This window comes from Macaca thibetana, chromosome 15, assembly GCF_024542745.1.
Source record: "Macaca thibetana thibetana isolate TM-01 chromosome 15, ASM2454274v1, whole genome shotgun sequence".
Taxonomy (NCBI): domain Eukaryota; kingdom Metazoa; phylum Chordata; class Mammalia; order Primates; family Cercopithecidae; genus Macaca; species Macaca thibetana.
Genome location: NC_065592.1, coordinates 13,325,777 through 13,344,017, shown reverse-complemented (window position 1 = coordinate 13,344,017; position 18,241 = coordinate 13,325,777). Strand labels below are relative to the sequence as shown.

The 18,241-nt window shown below is 42.2% G+C and overlaps 1 protein-coding gene across 12 annotated transcripts in view; it reads left to right on the top strand.

The window, feature by feature from the left end:
- The window catches only part of GAPVD1 (GTPase activating protein and VPS9 domains 1), a 110,657-nt gene that overhangs the window by 29,788 nt on the left and 62,628 nt on the right, over nucleotides 1-18,241 (top strand). For 6 of the 12 annotated variants that reach the window (XM_050760539.1, XM_050760546.1, XM_050760541.1 and 3 more), the window contains 3 exons: nucleotides 524-640; nucleotides 11,691-11,907; nucleotides 15,058-15,901. In XM_050760539.1, coding sequence (XP_050616496.1) covers nucleotides 11,723-11,907; nucleotides 15,058-15,901 — 1,029 coding nt within the window. In that variant the 5' untranslated portion in view covers nucleotides 524-640; nucleotides 11,691-11,722. The remainder of the gene's footprint in view (nucleotides 1-523; nucleotides 641-11,690; nucleotides 11,908-15,057; nucleotides 15,902-18,241) is intronic. The other 6 variants (XM_050760540.1, XM_050760542.1, XM_050760545.1 and 3 more) reach the window with 1 other exon arrangement.

Below are 18,241 nucleotides of genomic sequence, written 5' to 3'. Positions count from 1 at the left end.
ATTAAAGTAGATGTTACTGACAAAACGTTTAGATTAGTTGATTGAGAGCAAATGCTTCTTTTGAGTCAGACAGAACAATTTGTTTGAATCTTGACTTAGCTACTTACTAGATGTGTCAACACTTTTCTCAACTGTCAAATGAGGATAATGAGAGTAGACCTATCATAGGATTCTAAGAGTTCAATTAGGAAAAAGAATAGCAGAGTATTTGGCATAACTCATAAATAAATGGTAGTTTGATATTAATATTATTATTGTTTGATGGTCATATTGTTACTTTTCAGGAAACAAACTGATTTATTTCCTAATGTCTGTACTTTTTTGTTGTCTTTAGTATTGTAAAAATTTTCCTTTTAGTTATTCACGTATAAATTTTACTTAAGCTATTCCTGGTAACCCTTAACTCCGCTGATATTATAGTGGTGGCTTAGAAAAGCAGAAAAAATTGGTATACTTTTAAAATTATCAATCCCTTTTCCTCAATCATTGGTTTTTGTGTGTGTGTGTGTGTTTTTTGAGACAGGATCTGGCTCTGTCACCCGGGCTCAAGTGCAGTGACGTGATCTCAGCTCACTGTAACCTCCATCTCCCGGGTTCAAGCGATCCTCCTATCTGAGCCTCCCAAGGAGCTGGGATTCAGGTATGCGCCACCATACCCGGCTAGTTTTTGTATTTTTAGTAGAGATGGGGTTTCACCATGTTGGCCAGACTGATCTTGAACTCCTGAGCTCAAGTGATCTGCCCACATCAGCCTCTCAAAGTGCTGGGATTGCAGGTATGAGCCACCATGCCCAGCCTCATGTGTTAATTTTTTAAAGTAAAGTTATATTTGAAGATTTTAATTTCTAAATTGCATGAGTTGGCTCATATGTTGCTGTGTCATTGAAAACATGTTATGTTCCCTTTCTATCTTGAACAATATTTCAGTTGTAATTGGGTCGTGAGCTCCTTGAGATTAGGCGATTTGGCTAGGCTCCAGCGAAACTCTGTCATATATTTGTTCAGTTACATTTAATTAAGCAGCAAGAAAGGCACAATTTGAGAATTTCTAAAGTATTTTACCCCATTTTTTAATTATGAAATATTTCTAACGTACAAAAACCATTGAAAGATAGCACAGTGATCCTTATATACCTGCCACCTCAGTTTAACAGTTTACATTTTGCTATATTTGAAAAAATTGTCTTAATGTTTTTGCTGAACCATGTACAAGTTGCAGACATCCTAACGCTCGCTCGCTTGCTTGCTTGCTTTCTCTTTCTTTCTTTCTTTCTTTCTTTCTTTCTTTCTTTCTTTCTTTCTTTCTTTCTTTCTTTCTTTCTTTCTTTCTTTTCTTTCTTTCTTATCTTTCTCTTTCTTTCTTTCTTTCTTTCTTTCTTTCTCTCTCTCTCTCTTCTCTTCTTTCTCTCTCTCTCTCTCTCTCTCTTTCTTTCTTTCTTTCTTTCTTTCTGAGAGGGTCTTGCTTTGTCTTTTTTTTTTTTTTTTTTTTTAGAGAGGGTCTTGCTTTGTCACCCAGGCTGGAGTGCAGTGACACGATCTTGGCTTACTACAACCTCTGCCTCCCAAGTTCAAGCGATTCTCCTGCCTCAGCCTCCCAGGTAGCTGGGATTACAAGTGCACGTCACTATGCCTGGCTAATGTTTGTATTTTTAGTAGAGACAGGGTCTCACCATGCTGGCCAGGCAGGTCTTGAACTCCTGAAGTGATCCTGCTCTCCTCGGCCTCCCAAAGTGTGAGGATTGCAGGCCTGAGCCACCATGCCCGGCCCTAACATTTTATTTCTAAATATATACATGGGCCGGGCGCGGTGGCTCAAGCCTGTAATCCCAGCACTTTGGGAGGCCGAGACGGGCGGATCACGAGGTCAGGAGTTCGAGACCATCCTGGCTAACACGGTGAAACCCCGTCTCTACTAAAAAATACAAAAAAAACTAGCCGGGCGAGCGAGGTGGCGGGCGCCTGTAGTCCCAGCTACTCGGGAGGCTGAGGCAGGAGAATGGCGTAAAAACCCGGGAGGCAGAGCTTGCAGTGAGCTGAGATCCAGCCACTGCACTCCAGCCTGGGCGACACAGCGAGACTCCGTCTTAAAAAAAAAAAAAAAAAAAAAAAAAATATATATATATATATATATATACACACACATGGAGTGTGCATCTCTTAAAAGCAATGTATTCTCCTATGTAATCACAATACCAATATCACACCTGATAATAATTAACAATACTTTTCTAATATCATCTGGTATCCAGTCCATATTTAAATGTCTCCAGTTGTCCCTAAAGTGGCTTTTCTTTCTTTTTCCCCCTAATCAAGAGCCAGTCAAGACTCTTGCATTGCATTTGGTTATGTTGTTTTAGTTGCTTTTAATCTAGAACAGTTTCTCTTAACCTTTTTCTCCCATTATAGCAATATAACTATAAGACAAGCAGGAAATCTTGTAGGCAAATACATATTAGAATTCATTTGATTATTTAAAAAAATTATCAATGATTTTGTAGAAGAATGTGTAAATTTTATTTTATTTTATTTTATTTATTTATTTTTTGAGACAGACTCTCATTCTGTTGCTCAGGCTAGAGTGCCGTGACGCAATCTCAGCTCACTGAAACCTCTGCCTCCCAGGTTCAAGCAATTCTCTGCCTCAGCCTCCCGAGTAGCTGGGATTACAGTCATGTGCCACCACGCACAGCTAATTTTTGTATTTTTAGTAGAGACAGGGTTTCGCCATGTTGGTCAGACGGGTCTCAAACTCCTGATCTCGTGAGCCACCTGCCTCAGCCTCTCAAAGTGCTGGAATTACAGGCATGAGCCACCTCACCCGGCCCTAAGAATGTGTAAATTTTAACAATTATTTGTTGATTTTCTACATTTATGTTATCTTTGTAGCCGTGAGGGTTGTTATGAAAATATATGTAAACATCTATGCAAAAACTCTAAAGCAGGGACTCTCAATAACTTTATTTTTGTTTTTTGTTGCCCAGGCTGGAGTGCAGTGGCGTGATCTTGGCTCCCAGGCTTAAGCCATCCTCCCACCTCAGCCTCCCAAGTAGCTGCGACTACAGGCGTGTGCCACCACACCTGGCTAATTTTTGTATTTTTAGTAGAGACAGAGTTTCACCATGTTTGCCAGGCTGGTCTCAATCTCCTGACCTCAGGTCATCCACCCGCCTCAGCCTCCCAAAACACTGGGATTATAGCCTGTTTTTGAGATGTGACAAATTTCCTCAATATGTTATAACAACACAAGTGAATTTAAATTTGTTTGGAGTGTTTTACTTTGTATAGAATTTTGTAGTACCCTGAGAGTTAAAAAAAAAAAAAAAAAAAGTTTACCCAGGCACGTAATCCCAGCACATTGGGAGGCTGAGGCAGGAGGATTGCTTGAGCTTAGGAGTTCAAGACCAGCTTGGGTAACTTAGTGAGACCCTATCTCTGCAAATATTTAAAAATTAGCCAGGTGTGGTTTCACACGCCTGTAGTCCCAGGTACTCAGAAGACTGATGTTGGAGGATCACTTGAGCCCAGGAGGTCAAGGCTGGAGTCAGCCACAATTGTGCCAGTGTACTCCAGCCTGGGCAACAGAGTGAGATCCTGTCTTAAAAAAAAAAAAAAAGTCCCGAGAATCACTGCTACAATTACAGAGAAACTTATTTGAACATTAATTTTGGTGTGGTAAGCCTGCTTATATTTAAATTTAAATAGGAGAAGTGGGTACTTGCTTTTTTTGTTGTTGTTTTTTGAGATGGAGTCTTACTCTGTTTGCCCAGGCTGGAATGCAGTGGCATCATCATGGCTCACTGCAACCTCTGCCTCCTGGATTCTAGTGTGCAACCTCCGCCTCCTGGGTTTTAGTGATTCTCCTGCCTCAGCCTCCTGAGTGGCTGGGATTACAGGCACCTGCCACCATTCCTGGCTGATGTTTTTGTATTTTTAATGGAGACAGAGTTTTACCATGTTGGCCAGGCTGATCTTGAACTCCTGACCTCAGGTGATCCACCCACCTTGGCCTCCCAAAGTGCTAGGATTACAAATGTGAGCCACTGCTCCAGGCCAGAAATCAGTACCTTTTACTTTTTCTTTTTCTTTTTTTTTTTTTGAGATAGAGTCTTGCTCTGTTGCCCAGGCTGGAGTGCAGTAGCGCGATCTCAGTTCACTGCAACCTCTGCCTCCCAGGTTCAAGCGATTCTCCTGCCTCAGCCTCCCAAATAGCTGGGATAACAGGTGCACACCGCCATACCTGGCTAATTTTTGTATTTTTAGTAGTGAGGGAGTTTCACCATGTTGGCCAGGCTGGTCTCGGGCTCCTGACCTCGTGATCCGCCTGCCTCAGCCTCCTGAAGTGCTGGGATTACAGGCACAGAAATGGGTACTTTTAAAGTCCTTACTCTGTGCACATTATGAGGAACTCAATGTTGAATCAGACACGATTTGTACTCTAGAGCAGTGCTATTCAGTAGAACTTTCATTGTTCTATGATGGTGGAAATGTCCTATGTTTGCGTTGTCCAGTGTAGTAGCTGCTAGCTACATGTGGGTCCCCAGTACTAGGAATGGCATCTAGTATGACTAAGAAACAGAATTTTAAATTACATTGTTTTTATTAAGATATAATTTGCATACCATACATTTTGAATTTTAATTTAAAATTTAACTTTAATTTAAACAACCATATGTGGCCAAAATATTGTACAGCACAGCCCCTAGAGTCTTTAAATCTATTGTGGGAGGGTGATGGGATGTAAACATGTGAAATGTAAGTTAGTAAAATATTTAAATAACAGGGCAATAGCATAAGTGTGCTGCAGGACATGTATAGTTGCCAGATTAACAGCACAGGTCAGGTGCAGTGGCTCACTACTGTAATCCCAGCACTTTGGGAGACTGAGGTGGGAAGATCTCTTGAGCCCAAGGGTACAAGACCAGACTGGTATCGCCTCTACTTAAAATACAAAAAATTAGCTAGCAGCATGCCTGTAGTTCCAGTTACCCGGAAGACTGAGGTGGGAGGATCACCTGAACCCAGGAAGTCAAGGCTGCAGTGAGCCGTGATTGTGCACTGCACTCCAGCCTGGGCAATGGGAGTGAGACCCTGTCTCACGCCAGAACAGAAGCAAAACAGTGCAGAAATGCAGGAGCATGTGAGACACCAGCAATCGAGGAAAGATTAGTGTTTGGCATATCAAGTAAGATATTTTTATGAAGTCAAAGGTTCATACAGTGTAGCAATGGAAGGTGGCCTGGGAAGATAGTTTGGGACCAGATTTTAGAAGGCTGTACATGTTATAAACCTAAGTAATCAACTGTTTTCCTGAAGGTAGTGGGAAGCCACTGAAGATATCTTAGGCAGAACAATAATATAATTTTGATGGCAATTTAGATGTATTAATGTGGTTGTGTGTTAAGAAATAATTGAGACAGATTGGCCTCAGGGATGGAATGGAAGTTCAGATGAGAGAGACTCTGTGAAGAATGCTGGCTGTCAACAGGCAGCAGTTGGTCAGAAGATTTAAAAACAAAAAAAGAGGGCCGAGCGCTGTGGCTCATGCCTATAATCGCAGCACTTTGGGAGGCTGAAGCAGGCGAATCATGAGGTCTAGAAATTGAGACCATCCTGGCCAACACGGTGAAACCCCGTCTCTACTAAAAATACAAAAATTAGCTGGGCGTGGTGGCACACCCCTGTAGTCCCAGGTACTCGGGAGGCTGAGGCAGGAGAATCGCTTGAACCTGGGAGGCGGAGATTACAGTGAGCCGAGATTGTGCCATTGCACTCCAGCCTGGGCGACAGAGCAAAACTCCATCTACAAAAAATTAAAAAATTAAAAAATTAAAAAAAAGAATACCACTGGAAATACAGCAAGCTGCTCCTTCCCTATTGGAAGAATGGTATTGAGTTATTAACAGAGGTAAAAAAAGTTTCTAAGGAAAACAGTGGTTTTAACATAGTTGAATTTAAAGTTGTGGAAGATTATCTAAGGCATATTTCTGAGTGACAACTGTAAAGAAAGGAGTGCCTCTAGGTAGATCAATATGGATTTATGAGTTTTTCATGTAGACATCAGGGTAATAGCAATAGTGTACTGACTCTATCACCTCTCACCTGTATGACCTTGAGCAAATCCCTAGGCCTCAATTTTCTTAGCTGCAAAATACCTATCTTGGAGGGATATTATGAAAAGTAAATATGCAAAGTTCTTAGACCCATTCCAGGCACAGTTTTCAGTTTATAAACTGTTTTCTCATATGATAGTTGTGTTGAATAACCCCTCCATATGGAGGTGTCAGCACCTTGCATTTCCTGCCTTTTAACTTCTCTGGAATTTGCCATGTTCTTTCCATTTCCCACTGTCATTTCTTGCCTATCAGCAATTTCTTTGTCTCTCTTTGTCTATTCCATCCCCACCTCCTCATACTTTTCCCTGGTACCAGAGACTTTATGTAGTGAAATATAAATTTAATTGTGTTAATCACATTTAAGCCTCTTCTCCATTGCATGCAGTGCAAAGTTCGTTTTTGTTTTTTTTTTTTTTTTTTTTTTTTTGAGACAGGGTTTCACTCTGTCACCCAGGCTGGTATAATGCAATGGCATAATCGTGGCTCACGGTAGCCTCAATCTCCAGATGTCAGGTGATGCTCCCACCTCAGCCTCTTGTGTAGCTGGGACTACAGGCACCCGCCACCACACCCGGCTAAGTTTTGTATTTATTGTAGAGATAGAGTTTTGTCATGATGCCCAGGCTGGTCTCGAACTCCTGGGCTCAGGTGACCTGCCTGCGTTGGTGTCCCAAAGTGCTAGAATTATAGGTATGAGCCTCTGCGTCTGGCCCAAGTTTCTTAACTCTGAGTTTTCTATGCCTTTTGTCTCTGTAGCCTTATCTCTTAGTATACACTTTCTACCTTCTCCCTCCATCCCCACTCTTAACTGCACAAACATACACGGCCCCAAACTGTAATAAGCCATGTGTAGGTCCCTAAATAGACTTCATGTCATATATATATGTATAGGCATGTGTATGTGTGTGTGTGTATATATATATGCCTTTGGTTGGTTGGCTGTTTCTATCCAGAATATTCTACCCCCACCTCTCTGACAAATAGTTTTTTTCCTTTTTTAGAGTCTTGGCTCTGTTGCTTAGGCTGGAGTGCAGTGGCGCAATCTCGGCTCACTGCAACCCCCACCTCCTGGGTTCAAGCAATTCTCTGCCTCAGCCTCCTGAGTAGCTGGGATTACAAGCGCCCACCACCATGCCTGGCTGATTTTTTTGTATTTTTAGTAGAGATGGGGTTTCACCATCTTGGCCAGGCTGGTCTTGAACTCCTGACCTCACGAGGAGTCATGAGGCCGCCTCGTACCTCCCAAAATGCTGGGATTACAGGTGTGAGCCTCTGCGCCTGGCCACTTTTTTGTTTTTTCGTTTTTGCATATACTTGTCTTTTAAGACTAAGTTGAGGAATCTATTTCTTCAGTCATTCCTTTTATTTTTGTCCTTACTCTATGTTGTGTAGACTTGTAGCGTAATACTCATTATGCTTTGGGGCAGCCATTTGCTTGCATGCCTGCCTCATTCTGCTAGTTTAGAAAGTTGTTGAGGGCACAGTACTAGGTTTTCTCCTTTTTTTGTATTTCCGGTACCTAATATGTTGCTTGTGTCAGGCACAGAATAAATTCAGATTTTTGTCAATTTTTTTTTTTTTTTGAGATGGAGTTTCGCTCTGGTTGCCCACGCTGGAGTGCAATGGTGCAATCTCACTTCACTGCAACCTCTGCCTCCCGGGTTCAAGCGATTCTCTTACCTTAAGCCTCCTCAGTAACTGGGATTACAGGCATGCACCACCACACCCAGCTAATTTTATATTTTTAGTAGAGATGGGGTTTCTCCGGGTTGGTCATGCTGGTCTTGAACTCCTGACCTCAGGTGATCTGCCCACCTCGGCCTCCCAAAGTGCTGGGATTACAGGCTTGAGCCCCAGTGCCTGGCCTTGTCCACATTTTATACGTGAAAAAAGGTTAAGAGGTTATGTATTATATATTCAGGGCAACTGAACTAATTAATGAAGCATATAGGTCATATAGGTTGTTTCTTTTTTTTTTTTTAGATGGAGTTTCACTCTTGTCGCCCAGGCTGGAGTGCAGTGGCACAATCTCAGCTCACTGCAACCTCTGCAACCTGGGTTTAAGCAATTCTGCCTCAGCCTCCTGAGTAGCTGGGATTACAGGCACCCACCACCACCCCCAGCTAATTTTTGTATTTTTAGTAGAGATGGGGTTTCACCCAGAACAGCCAGGCTGGTCTTAAACTCCTGACCTCAGGTGATCCACCCGCCTCAGCCTCCCAGAGTGCTAGGATTACAGGTGTGAGCCACCATGCCCAGCTGCATTTAGTAGTTAGCCCGGCCGCATATAGTAGTTGGTTTTTTTTTTGAGACACAGTGTCACTCTGTCACCAGGCTGGAGTTGCAGTGGCACAATGATCTCGGCTCACTGCAGCGTCCACCTCAGGACTGCTTTCATTAACTATGATACTTCTCATAATTAAAACCATTAGAGCAATGATTCTTTTCTTAGCCTGTGGACTTAGAGCCCCCTAGAGGGTGTTAAGAGTTCCCACATGGAAGTCTACAAAGTCACACATGCATTTTCTGTAGGCTGAATTAATAAGAGTATATGTATATATGTCACCATTTAAAAAAATGTACACACATGCCTTTGTGACTAATTCAATAGGAAATCATCTTGGTGAACTAGACATACTGATATCTTTTCAGAGGAAAGCAATATGGAAAGCTATCTCCAACAGTGGAGGAGATTAGAATAACAGCTTTGCATGGTTTGCTGGGGAATCAATAAGGTACAAGAAGGTGTTTTTTAAAAGCAGTTAAATTCAGGTTTCACAGTAATACTTGAAATTTTCCTAGTCATCAGTAGTTCATTCAAATAAGAGGAGAAAGTTTAAAATTGCAGAAATCGAAATTTTAAATGATTAAATCTGTTTCTCTCAATGAAGGTTGCTTCAAGTATATTTCTAGCTGCTACCATAATATTTAATTCTTAATGAGAAATTTTTTTTTTTGAGATGGAGTTTCTCTCTTGTCCAAGCTGGAGTGCAATGGCACGATCTCGGCTCACTGCAACCTCTGCCTCCCAGGTTCAGGCGATTCTCTTGCCTCAGCCTCCCGAGTAACTAGGATTACAGGCTTATGCCACAATGCACAGCTAATTTTGTATTTTTGGTAGAGACCGGATTTCTCCATGTTGGTGGTCAGGCTGGTCTTGAACTCCTGATCTCAGGTGATCTACCCACCTCAGCCTCCCAAAGTGCTGGGATTACAGGTGTAAGCCACCGTGCCCAGCCTTTTTTTTCTTTTTGAGACAAAGTCTCACTCTTTTGCCTAGGCTAGAGTGCAGTGGTGCGATTTCAGCTCACTGCAACGTCTGCCTCTTGGGTTCAAGTTTCTCCTGTCTCAGTCTCCTGAGTAGCTGGGATTGCAGCCACCTGCCACCACACCTGGTGAATTTTTGTATTTTTAGTAGAGACAGGGTCTCACCATGTTGGCCAGGCTGGTCTCGAACTCCTGACCTCAAGTGAGCCACCTGCCTTGGCCTCCCAGGGTGCTGGGACTACAGGCGTGAGCCACTGTACCCAACCTAAGAAATTTTTTGCTAACTTGATGGCTGTCTGCTGCCCGGACACACAATATTATGTTTTGTTATCTGTGCCACAGGTATTTCTGTTGTTGATTTAACATTTGTGATCTGGCACAAATTCTAGGTTCAAGGGCATAGCTTAAATAATAATGCTGTAAAATATGTGTGCTATTTGTATCAGTTTGTTTAGCTACTAGATAAATAAGAGTAGTAAGATTTCATTTATTACTTTGGCAAATATTTATTCAACTCCTGCTATGAACTAGGCCTTCTCCTAGTCCCTGAAATTACAGCTGTGAGTGAACAAAGCAAACAAGGCTTGGCTCTATTGTCACTTACCTTCTAGTGGGGAAGCCTTGCAATAAGCACGGTTAACATGCAGGTAGATATCTGTAAAATAATGCTAGATAGGGGCAGTGCTTTTTCTTTTAAAGGCCAGAAGAGGGATTAGGAAGTTATATTTTCTGTTTTAGAAGGAATTGTCTGAGAAGGCCTTTCTAAATACATGTTTGAGTGGAGAGATCTGAATGGAATGAAGATAGTGGATAACCTTTCAGAGAGAGGCCAGCAAATGTGCACACTTTCAGAGAGGGACATGCTTGGCCTGTTCAAGGGACAGCTAGAAGGTAGGTGTTCTGGAGCTGTGTGAACTAGGGTGGGATTGTAGGAGAGGAAATCGGAGAAGTAGCCAGGGGTAGATCTTGTAGGATCTTCAGATTTCATTCTATCATGAAATAAAGCCTTTGGATGGTTTCCAGTAGGGGAATAAAGTAATAAAGTGGTCTGACTTAAGTTTTGTTTTGTTGGTTTCTTTCTTTTCTTTTCTTTTCTTTTCTTTTCTTTTCTTTTCTTTTCTTTTCTTTTCTTTTCTTTTCTTTTCTTTTCTTTTCTTTTCTTTTCTTTTCTTTTCTTTCTCTTTCTTTCTTTTTTCGACCTGTTGACCAGGCTGGAGTGCAGTGGCATGCTCTCGGCTCACTGCAACCTCTGCCTAACAGGTTCTAATAATTCTGCCTCAGCCTCCCGAGTAGCTGTGACTACAGGTGTACATCACCACACCCAACTAATTTTTGTATTTTTAGTAGAAACGGAGTTTCATCATGTTAACCAGGCTGGTCTCAAACTCCTGACCTCAGGGGATCCACCTGCCTTGGCCTCCCAAAGTGCTGGGATTACATGCGTGAGTCTCTGTGCCTGGCCGTGATCTGACTTTTTAATTCACTATGCTATGTAGAGAACAGACTTTAGAAGTACAATAAAAGAAGCAGTGAGATCACTTAGGACGTGGTGATTACACACCTCGTAGTAAGAACTGATGTAATTAGCAATGGGGGGATGGCAGGAATTAGTAGTCAGATTTTAGATATATTTTGAAGATAGAATCAACAGGATATTTTGATTGTGATTAGAAAGAGTACAGTCAAGGATAAATCTGGGGTTAACAAATAGATATTGTATTTGAGGATATACACAGGGTTTACAGCAGCTATCTGAGCTGTGGCCTTAGGAGTGAGCTTTTTTTTCTTTTTGCTTATCTGTATTTACCAATTTTTCTACTGAACCTATAATACTTCTGTAGTAAAAAGATAGAGATTATTTGAAAATTAGAGTTAAAAGTGGTATCAAATGTAACCTATTTGTTTTTTCTTTTTTTTCTTTTTTTTTTGAGACTGATTCTCGCTCTGTCACCAGGCTGGAGTACAGTGGCGCAATCTCAGCTCACTGCACCCTCTGCCTCCCGGGTTCAAGCAATCCCCCTGCCTCAGCCTTCTGAGTAGCTTGGACTACAGGCGCGCGCCACCATGCCCGGCTAATTTTTTGTATTTTAGTAGAGACGGGGGTTTCACCATGTTGGCCAGGATGGTCTCGATTTCTTGACCTTGTGATTTGCCCGCCTGGGCCTCGCAGAGTGCTGGGATTATAGGAGTGAGCCACCGTGTCTGCCCAAGTGTAACTTAATTCTTAAAGTGTTCTCCTATCCCTTTTGATTTTAGAAAAAAGCTTCAGTGACATACATAAACTTTAAATATTTATCTTTTTACTCTTAGTGATCAGTCTTTGAGCCTTTCCTACACTGAAGATGGTGAAGCTAGATATTCATACTCTGGCTCATCACCTCAAGCAGGAACGCTTATATGTAAACTCTGAGAAACAGCTCATTCAGAGGCTCAATGCAGATGTACTTAAGACAGCTGAAAAGCTGTATCGTACAGCATGGATTGCGAAGCAACAGAGAATCAATTTGGATCGGCTTATCATAACCAGGTAAAGAAATGATTTTCAGGTTTTAAATTTTGTGAACCACTATGATTCTGTAAATAAATTAGTAACTGTAAATAAATGAATCCATTTCCAACAAAGTACATTATTTAAGATAATTTTACATCAACTTAAGGTGAGTCTTTGCTTATAATACAGTTTATTTTGATTATTAAATAACTTAGGCACTGTTATAGAAAATTATAACTTAAGCATTGACTTTTTTTTTTTTTTTTTTTTTTTTGAGACGGAGTCTCGCTCTGTTACTCAGGCTGGAGTGCAGTGGCCGGATTTCAGCTCACTGCAAGCTCCGCCTCCCGGGTTTACGCCATTCTCCTGCCTCAGCCTCCCGAGTAGCTGGGACTACAGGCGCCCACCACCTCGCCTGGCTAGTTTTTTTGTATTTTTTAGTAGAGACGGGGTTTCACCGTGTTAGCCAGGATGGTCTCGATCTCCTGACCTCGTGATCCGCCCGTCTCGGCCTCCCAAAGTGCTGGGATTACAGGCTTGAGCCACCGCGCCCGGCCTAGCATTGACATTTTATATCACACCAATTGGTTTTGTGTCTTTGTCTGTATAAAATGTTATTGTTGGCTGGGCGTGGTGGCTCACACCTGTAATCCCAGCACTTTGGGAGGCTGAGGCGGGTGGATCATGAGGTCAGGAGTTCAAGACCAGCCTGGCCAAAATGGTGAAACCCCATCTCTACTAAAAATACAAAAATTATCCGGGCATTGTGGTAGGTGCCTATAATCCCAGCTTCTTGGGAGGCTGAGGCAGAGAACTGGTTGAACCTGGGAGGTGGAGGTTGCAGTGAGCCGAGATCTTGCCACTGCACTGAAACCTGGGCAACAGAACAAGACTGTGTCTCAAAAGAAAAAAAATGTTGTTGTAGAGAGGAAATTATCTGTTCTGCTTTTCTCCTAATATTTAATATATAGGTTTCCAGCTGGGCGCGGTGGCTCATGCCTGTAATCCTAGCACTTTGGGAGGCCAAGACAGGTGGATCATGAGATCAGGATTTCGAAACCAGACTGACCAAGATGATGAAACCCCATCTGTACTAAAAATACAAAAATTAGCTGGGCATGGTGGCATACGTCTGTAATCCCAGCTACTTGGGAGGCTGAGGCAGAAGAATGGCTTGAACCCGGGAGGTGGAGGTTTCAGTGAACCAAAATTGCACCCCTATACTCTAGCCTGGGCGACTGAGTGAGACTCTGTCTCCAAAAAAAAAAAAAAATTATTTATCTATCTGTCTGTCTATCTATCTATCTATGTTTCTGTGTTTCGATATTGTATAGCTATTTTTTGGGTTTAGAAACCACATATTTTATTGTCTTAATATCTACAAAGAACAGTTTTTATTTTATTTATTTTATTTTATTTTTTGAGTCGGAGTCTTGCTCTGTTGCCCAGGCTGGAGTGCAGTGGCACGATCTCAGCTCACTGCAACCTCTGCCTCCTGGGTTCAAGAGATTCTCCTGCCTCAGCCTCCTGTGTAACTGGGATTACAGATGCGTGCCACCATGCCTGGCTAATTTTTGTATTTTTAGTAGAGACGAGGTTTCATCATGTTGGTCAGGCTGGTCTCAAATTCCTGACCTCATGATCTGCCCCCTTGACCTCCCAAAGTGCTGGGATTATAGGTATGAGCCACCCCGCTTGGCCAAGAACAGTTTTTAACTCTAAGAATATCAGTGCTGTTGAGAATATAAGCCAGATGCAAAAGAATATGTACTGTATGATTCCATTTGTATGAAGTTCAAAAAGGCAGGACTGATCTTTGATGGCAGAAATCAGAATAATGGTTACTTGTTGGACTTGAGAGGGTGGTATTGACTGGGAAAGGGCACGTGAAAGCGTTCTTGGGTGTTTAAAATGTTCCATGTCTTAATCTGAGTGGTGATTACTGGGTGCATAGATGTGTAAAAATTGTTTGAGCTGAACGCTTGACACTTGTGCACTTTACTGTATTTTACCTCAATAAAAATGAGTTAAAAAAAAAAAGAACAGTGCTATTGTGGGCATTGTGTTTTTTTCCCCACATCTTTTAGGCTTATTTTATTTGGATTTGTTTCCAGAAGCAAAAAGCCTGGTTAAAGGATGTGATTCTGCAGGTCATTACATACTGGCATGTTGCTGTTGAGGACGGTTGAGCAATATGCTGATATGGACTTGATTTTTATTATTTTTTCGTACTTGAATATTTGTAAACTTTCTTGTGTCCATAAATAAACATAAGCAGTTTAACTGTAGCTGATATTTTTTTTTTCAGACAGGATCTGGCTCTGTCGCCCAGGCTGGAATGCAGTGGTGTGATCTTGGGTCACTGCTGTCACAAGCCCCCGAGCTCAAGCGATTCTCCCACCTCAGCTTCCTGAGTGCTGGGACTACAGGCACACGCCACCCCATCTAGCTAATTTTCATTTTTTTTTTTTTGTAGAGATGGAGTTTCACCATATTTTCCAGGCTGGTCTCGAACTCCTGGGCTCAAGTGATTCTCCCACCTTGGCCTCCCAAAGTGCTGGGATTACAGGTGTGAGCCACTGTGCCCGTCCTGCAGCTAATTTTAATTTAGTTCATAAGAGGGCTGGACAGTTTTTAGGATCTACAAACTGATAATTTTCTTTCTTTCTTTTTTTTTTTCCAGACAGAGTCTTGCTCTGTTGGCCAGGCTGGAGTGTAGTGGCACGATCTTGGCTCACTGCATCCTCTACCTTCTGAGTTCAAGCGATTCTCCTGCCTCAGCCTTCCAAGTAGCTGGGATTATAGGTGCCTGCCACCATGCCTGGCTAATTTTTGTATTTTTAGAAGAGATGGGAGTTTTGCCATGTTGACCAGGCTGGTCTCGACCTCCTGGCCTCAAATGATTTGCCTGCCTCAGCCTCCCAAAGTGCTGGCATTACGGGTGTGAGCCACTGCACCCAGCCCCAATACTTTTCATTGATTCTGTTTTGATATGAGGAAATTGTCCTTTGTACTTTTTAGTTTTGTCTTCCTTTACTCATTGAGTTGCTGTTGGTCTAAAAAATTTCAGCAATTCAGAGTGATCTTATTGTTGGGACTATAATCAACTCATATATCCATGTTTGGATATAGCATATGTGTTATTATTAATACTATTATTTTGCTTGTTTGCTCATTTTTTTTTAGTGCTGAAGCTTCCCCTGCTGAATGTTGCCAACATGCCAAAATTTTGGAAGATACACAATTTGTTGATGGGTATAAGCAATTGGGATTTCAGGAGACTGCTTATGGAGAATTCTTGAGTCGATTGAGGGAAAATCCTCGTCTTATTGCCTCCTCTTTGGTTGCTGGAGAGAAACTTAATCAGGAGAACACACAAAGTGTTATTTACACAGTTTTTACGTCCCTGTATGGCAATTGCATCATGCAAGAAGATGAAAGCTACCTCCTTCAGGTTTTGCGATACTTGATTGAATTTGAACTTAAAGAAAGTGACAACCCTAGGCGACTTTTGAGGAGAGGAACTTGTGCCTTCAGCATCTTATTTAAACTTTTTTCTGAAGGACTGTTTTCTGCCAAACTTTTCCTCACAGCCACTTTACATGAGCCAATTATGCAACTCCTTGTTGAAGATGAAGATCACCTGGAAACAGATCCAAACAAGCTAATTGAGAGGTTCTCCCCATCTCAGCAGGAAAAACTCTTTGGAGAGAAGGGCTCAGACAGATTCAGGCAAAAAGTTCAAGAAATGGTGGAGTCCAATGAAGCCAAACTAGTGGCTTTGGTGAACAAATTTATTGGTTATCTCAAACAGAACACATATTGTTTTCCACATAGTTTAAGGTGGATCGTGTCTCAGATGTACAAAACCCTCTCCTGTGTAGATAGGCTGGAAGTGGGGGAGGTCAGGGCAATGTGTACTGATCTCCTGTTGGCCTGCTTCATTTGTCCTGCAGTTGTCAATCCAGAACAGTATGGAATAATTTCTGATGCTCCTATTAATGAGGTAGCACGATTTAATCTGATGCAGGTATGCTTTTGCTATTATTATTAATGTGACATTTAGTTTAAAATCAGTTGATTGGGCTGTGGGGGTGGGAACAAATAATATGACGACAATATTTGTATAATCTTACGACATTTTCTCAACCAGCTCTAAGTATTTGCATCTTATTAAATAAAAGCAGTAATACTGGGATTTAAAACTATGGTGGTCACAAAACATTTTGTCTTTGTCTATTTTTTGAGGCGGAGTCTTATTCTGTCACCCAGGCTGTAGTGCAGTGGTGCATTCTCAGCTCACTGCAACCTCCGCCTCCCAGGTTCAAGCAATTCTCCTGCCTCAGCCTCCTGAGTAGCTGGGATTACAGGCATGTACCACCACTTCTGGCTAATTTTTGTATTTTTGGTAGAGAGGGGGTTTCACCATGTTAGTCAGGCTGGTCTCAAACTCCTGACCTTGTGATCTGCCCGCCTCGGCCTCCCAAAGTCCTGGGATTACAGGCATGAGCTACTGCACCCAGCTGTGTTTGTTTTTAAATGGAATCCTCACGCACTTGAATGTAGAGTTGATTAGATTTTTCTAGAACAAGTCCACCATCCCTTTTCTATAATTTCAGAACCCAAAATGAACAAAAACTGAATGTCTTCTATACCTTATTTGGTAGCAAAACCTGTGCTGAAGTAACATGAGGCTATTCACAATTTTTTTTTTTTTTTTCATTTTTCTTTTTTGAGATGAAGTTTCACTCTTGTTGCCCAGGCTGGAGTGCAATGATGCGATCTTGGCTCACTGCTACCTCCGCCTCCTGGATTCAAGCGATTCTCCTGCCTCAGCTTCCTGAGTAGCTGAGATTACAGGGGAACGCCACCATGCCCAGCTATATTTATAATTGTTATTCCATTTAGTGCTAGTGAATACTCATATTTTGTTGCAGAAATGTTGATTCATTTGATTACAAAATGCCATCTGTATATTGAACATGTTGTGTATATACACTGCATTACCTTTCTAAAATCTCTGAATTCTGAAATCTGAAACTCTTCTAAGAGTTTCGGAAAGAGGATTTTTGGATGTATATTTTTTTTGCAATCATCTGAACGACTGAAGTCATGTTATTATTTCTTCATGGACTCTTTTCATCACACCTTATCCCTCAGATATAGTGTGAAGAACTGGTGTTTATTTAGAATAGACTATTTTTGGGTGATTTTTATTTTTTATTTTATTATTATTATTATTATTTGGAGACGGAGTCTGGCTCTGTTGCCCAGGCTGGAGTGCAGTGGCGTGATCTCGGCTCACTGCAACCTCTGCCTCCTGGCTTCAGGTGACTCTCCTGCCTCAGCCTCCTGAAAAGCTGGGATTATAGGTGCGTGCCACCATGCCTGGCAAATTTTTTGTATTTTTAGTAGAGACGGGGTTTCACCGTGTTAGCACCAGGATGGTCTTGATCTCCTGACCTCGTGATCCGCCTGCCTCAGCCTCCCAAAGTGCTGGGATTACAGGTGTGAGCCACTACAAGTGCCCAGCCGTTTTATTATTTTTTTTAGACGGAGTTTTGCTCTGTTGCTCATGTTGTAGTGCAATGGCACAATCTCGTCTCACTGCAACCTCCGCCTCCGGGATTCAAGTGATTCTCCTGCCTCAGCCTCCCAAGTGCCTGGGATTACAGGCATGCACCACCACACCTGGCTAATTTTGTATTTTCAGTAGAGACGGGGTTTCACCATGTTGGTCAGGCTGGTCTCGAACTCCTGACCTCAGATGATCTGCCCGCCTTGGCCTCCCAAAGTACTGGGATTACAGGTGTGAGCCACCACACCCAGCCTTGGGTGATTTTTAAAAAATGATTAGCTCAGACTTGGTGCGGTGGCTCTCACCTGTAATCTCAGCACTTTGGGAGGCCAAGGTGGGCAGATCGTTTGAGGTCGGGATTTTGAGACCAGCCTGGGCAACACAGTGAGACCCCCCACCACCCCATATCTATTTAAAAAAAAAAAAAAAAGCCGGCTGCGGTGGCTCATGCCTATAATCCCAGCACTTTGGGAGGCCCGGGCGGGCGGATCACCTGATGTCCGGAGTTTGAGACCAACCTGACCAATATGGAGAAACCCCGTCTCTACTAAAAATACAAAATTAGCCAGTGTGGTGTCACATGCCTGTAATCCCAGTTACTTGGGAGGCTGAGGCAGGAGAATTGCTTGAACCTGGGAAATGAAGGTTGCAGTGAGGTGAGATTGCGCCAATGCACTCCAGCCTGGGCAATAAGAGTGAAACTCCATCTCAAAAAAAATTAATTAATTAATTAAAAAAATAAAAAATCAGAAAAAAGGATTAGCTCTTTTTTATGATCAGTTATATCACCTT